Source organism: Chrysochloris asiatica, unplaced genomic scaffold (genome assembly GCF_000296735.1).
Source record: "Chrysochloris asiatica unplaced genomic scaffold, ChrAsi1.0 scaffold00084, whole genome shotgun sequence".
Lineage (NCBI taxonomy): Eukaryota > Metazoa > Chordata > Mammalia > Afrosoricida > Chrysochloridae > Chrysochloris > Chrysochloris asiatica.
In genome coordinates, this window is record NW_006408602.1 from 2,102,284 (window position 1) to 2,107,115 (window position 4,832).

The window sequence follows — 4,832 nt, forward strand, 5'->3', positions numbered from 1 at the left end:
TGAAAAAAAAAGAATGAAAAGGAAAGATAGAAAAAAAACCTATGAAGTTTGGATACTATAGACAGGAAGTAGTATCCACTGAAGTTCTTGGCGAGTGACTAGAAAACCTCAAGAACCTCCATCACTGTCATATCATGATTGCCCCAAATCCCTTATGATCAAGAGTCTTTAGCCCAAGTTATTTTGTTTTGACATACCAGCATATCTGACATCTCTTGTTGTGATTAAAAGCATAAAACTTTGAGTTCATTCTGGCTTGATTTGACACTGTCTTTGTGATCTAGTTCTGGTATAACAGAAATACCACAAGTGTGTGGTTTAGCAAACAAATTTATTTTCTAACAGTTTAGGAATCTAGAAGTCTGAATTCTGGTATGTTGGGTCTACAAGAAGGTATTCTCTCTCTATTGTTTCTGGAGGAAGGTCCTTGTTCTTCTAAGCTTTTTCTCCTGGGTAATCTTCATGTGACTTGGCAGTTCTTATCCCCCACCTCTGCTTGGTAGCTTGAATTTAATCTCAAAAAAGATATACCCTACTGGTATTATCTGCTTGGAGTTCTGGCGTGGTGCTGCAGGATAATTCTCAGATCCCTTCAGTCTAAATTAACAGGCTTTCTGCTGTTGGTTAGATGCCTTCAGTCTAAATTAAACAGGCTTTTAGCTGCTGGTAGTTGGTTAGATCCATCAGTCACAAACATAATCTCTTTTAAAAAAGATGATGTAGCCACATCCTTGGTGAAAATTCTAGGACACGTGCCCTTAGTCTGTACAACAGAATTTTCCAAAGCTTTAAATTCTGTTATTATTTTGCACAATTCATTTTAAGTCCATCTTTTTCCTCTCATATTTTACTTTAAGCAGAAAAGAAAAACCACACAGTCCCTTTAAGATCTTGCTTAAAATACTCATAAGCCAATTATCCAGGTTTATTACTTTCTAGTTCTATCTTACAGCAAACATTTGAACATAATTCAGACATGTTTCTTTGCCACTGCATAAAAAGCATCACTTTTTCTCTATTGTCCAATCACATGTTTATCATCTTCTTTTAAAGACTCATCAAAAGGACATTTAATGTCCACATTTCTAGCCACATTCTGTTGCTGGCATCATATGCACTCTTTAATATGATTGCGATCTTCTCTGTAACAATTCTCATAGTTTTCTGATCCTCTGTCAAAATGTCATTGGTGGTGGTGGTGGTATGCCATGGAGTCGGTTTGGACTCATAGTGATCCATATATAGGATTTCTGAGGAATGACTGGTGGATTTGAACCACTGACCTTGTGGTCGAATGCTTATCCTACAGTGCCACAACACCTTAAAACTCTTTCAGCATAGCCCACTAACCAATTCAAAACCATTTTCACATTTTAGGTACCTCTTGGCATGGTACCCACTTTGGATACCACTTTTGGTACTAAATTTTGTTTTAGCAAGAAGTCTGAATATAAGGTGACAGTTATAGCGAAAGGCTTTCTTTCAGTTGGTTGTGAAATAAGGCCCTGGCCTTGTTTCTCTGAGCTTGTGTTCCTGGGCAATCTTCACGTAGCATGTCATCTCTCTTCCCCCAGCTCTGCTTGTTAGTTTGCATTTAAGTGTCTTTTATATCTTAAAAGAGATTGAATCAAGGTATACGGTATACTAACTCATCTAGTTAACAAAGATAAACCATTCCCCAATGGGATTTTAACCACAGAGAGAGGTCAGGATTTATAACACATATTTTGGGGGGATACAATTCAATCCAAAACAGCTATCTTAAATCAAGTTTAGAAATGGTATGTGCTAAAAATATATTGTGGTTTGTTCTGGACATTATTTTGTACCATTCATTTTTAAGTCCATCTTTTTCCTCTCATACTTTACTATAAGCAGCAAAGAAAAACCACACAGCCTTATTATCAGGAGATTCATAATAACTAGCAGAAAGTAGGTAGAAAGTAGAGAATAAATAATATGAAATCTCACTGCTTATCCTAAAATTAAATTATCTTCTGCATAGGGCATAGTAGACATAAGTGAACATTATTGCATGATCTAATTATAATAGATAACTACAAGAGGGTTAACAAATCTTACTTATCAGTATTCATTTAATTCTGTTGATGGTGAAAATATTTCTGCTTTTAAAAACAGCACTTTTAATTTGATCTCATTAGGGAAATTAGTTAAGTAAAAGTGATTCTGTATGATGAAAACAATTAAATTGAAAGCAAGGTCAAAGTATAATTATAATGGGGAAAAAAGCTTTAAAGATAAATGCCATTACTACTGAAAATATATTTGTAGGAAATGAAAGCAGAAAGTTCACATTCAGCTCTTCAAGTAACTATAATTATACAGCTGCATGTACAGGTATTTTTCAAATCTTGACATAGAAAATGCTTTATAGCAAGTAATTTTGTAGAAATGTACAGATTTCCAGTAATATATGAAGTCATATTATTAATCAACATAAGCAGCCCACACATTAATGTAATTTACATCATTGAAGACTAACAAAATAAAACTGTGAGTAAATTAACATTGACTCAACTATTATATAGTAATTGCTAAATAACTGTAAAATACATTACATTCTGTTTATTACTGTTCAGATTATAATATCCTTTTCTATCCACTTCTATTAATATCTACATTTATCTGAAAAGAATGGGAAAACAAATACTCACCAAAATGGTGGTAACAATCAAAGAACGATTGGATAAAGAATCTGTGATGTTGGCTGGCTTTCCCTTTTGACTTTCTGTCATGTTCAGGCCACTGGCTGGATCCCAAGTTCCAATCTATAAAAAAGCATATGTACTTTGTAAATTGTCCATCAGACACCTGGGAGAGAACACTGCAAGAGAAAGTTAAGACTACTAACACTTATTATTCACCTCTGCTGCATTATCCGCTGTCATTAAAGTAAAGGCTGCTTGTTTTAAGCATGATTCACTGCTCTGTGAAGTGTGCCCAGTGAAGTGTGACATTAAAGAACAAAATGATCCACTGCACTTCTATAGTCGGTAAGGGAGCTTAATTTTCCATTCAGACTTTCATTCACCAAGATAACCACATTTGATGATACTTTGATAGCTGACTAGAAACTCATTAACAGCATATATCTTTTACTGTAATGGATCTATCTCATCCTCTCATTATAAAGATATCATTCCATAGTATATGGGTAAAACTAAAGAATGAAACAAAACCTGGAGAGTCAAGGTAAATTAGTAAGTAAAGGCAGGTTTAAGAAGATTGGTATACTACATAATCTCAGTGGGCAAACTATCCACAGAATTAACTTTCTAGAGATTTAACAAACATATTTACATCTTTAACAACATTCACAAAAAAGGAAATTACGAAGTTGTCTTATCTAGAAAATACATTAAAATATTTCTAGTTTCCAAATGTTGTTAAGTGCTACCAAGTTGGTTCCATTTCATAGCAAACCTGTGTAGGGTTTCTGAGGAGCAGGTTGTGGGTTTGAACCACCGACCTTGCGGTTAACAGTCCCATGCTTATCCTACAGCACCACACCAACTGTCCTTTCTCTATTATTGTTATTAAGTACCACTGAATCAGTTCTGACTCATGGTGACCCAGTATAGATTTTCTGATCCTTTTGTAGGATCAGCACTAGATTGTGAACCACAAGTTCAGCAGTTCAAACCCACCACCTGATCCTTGGAAACCCCACAAAGGGTCATTATGAGTTGGAACTGATTCAATGGCACTTAATGACAAGAAGTCTTTGCAGGGTAGAAAATCTTATCTTTTGCCCTTAGAGCGGCTGGTGAACTTCAAACACCGACCAGTGTTTATTCTATGGAGCCACTGAGCTCTGTACTCCCTCTATACTAAATATTTAATAACTAATTTAACAATTGCTCTAAGATGGCGGATCAGGTTCACGTGCAGTGAGGAGTATCTTTACCAACAATACAGAATACCGGACCAAGTAGACTCAGGGGATGGTGCTAGAACTCTGAGCCACATATAAAGGAATATTTAGAAGATTGGAAGGCTTACAGCTAGGGGAATTTGTAGCATAATCAAGAAATCCATTGCTTTCTAATTCAAGATGCTCAGCTGCTCCCGGAGCTGCCATCTTGGGAGAGACCAAGCAGGGGAAGGATCAGAACAGCCACTAGCGCCTGACAGAACTGCTGAGAACAGTGTGAGCATTTTTATTTTGGTATCAGTTCATTGGTCTCTCGCTGTCTGCGCACCTCCATTCTGGCGACTAGAGGTGATGCCAGAGTGAATGGACACCCCAACCCTACTCATGGAGAGTTCTACTAAACATGCATACAGATCTCCTCGAAATTTAAAGTGACAGTTTCCACTTAAAAATAAACTGATACCACTCATCTTTCAGTTTGTTGTACTGTGGTGGCTTGTGAGTTGCTGTGATTCTGAAAGCTATGCCACCAGTATTTTAAATACCAGCAGGGTCACCCATAGTGGATAGGTTTCAGATGAACTTCCAAACAAAGACAGACTAGAAAGAATGATGAACTACTTCCGAATCTTTAGTCACTGAAAACATTATGAATAGCAGAGGAACACTTTCAGATATAGTGCCAGAAAATGAGCCCCTCAGTTTGGAAGACACTCAAAATGTGACTTAGGAAGAGCTGCCTCCTCAAAGTAGATTTGACCGTGATAACATGAATGGGGTAAAGTTCATGGGAGAAAGCCTGCGAGACCTTCATTTGCTGATGGGGCACAACTTAAAATGAAGAGAAACAGCTGTAAACATCCATTGAGAATCGGACCATGGAATGTACGAAATATGAGTCTGGGAAAATTGGAAGTTGTCAAAAATGAAATGGAAC

General features: G+C 36.6%; 1 protein-coding gene across 3 annotated transcripts in view; it reads right to left on the bottom strand.

Annotated features, from left to right (window-relative positions):
- GRIK2 (glutamate receptor, ionotropic, kainate 2) overlaps positions 1 to 4,832 on the bottom strand; it is a 960,410-nt gene that overhangs the window by 362,210 nt on the left and 593,368 nt on the right. For all 3 annotated transcript variants that reach the window (XM_006865837.1, XM_006865838.1, XM_006865839.1), the window contains exon 9: positions 2,676 to 2,789. In XM_006865837.1, coding sequence (XP_006865899.1) covers positions 2,676 to 2,789 — 114 coding nt within the window. The remainder of the gene's footprint in view (positions 1 to 2,675; positions 2,790 to 4,832) is intronic.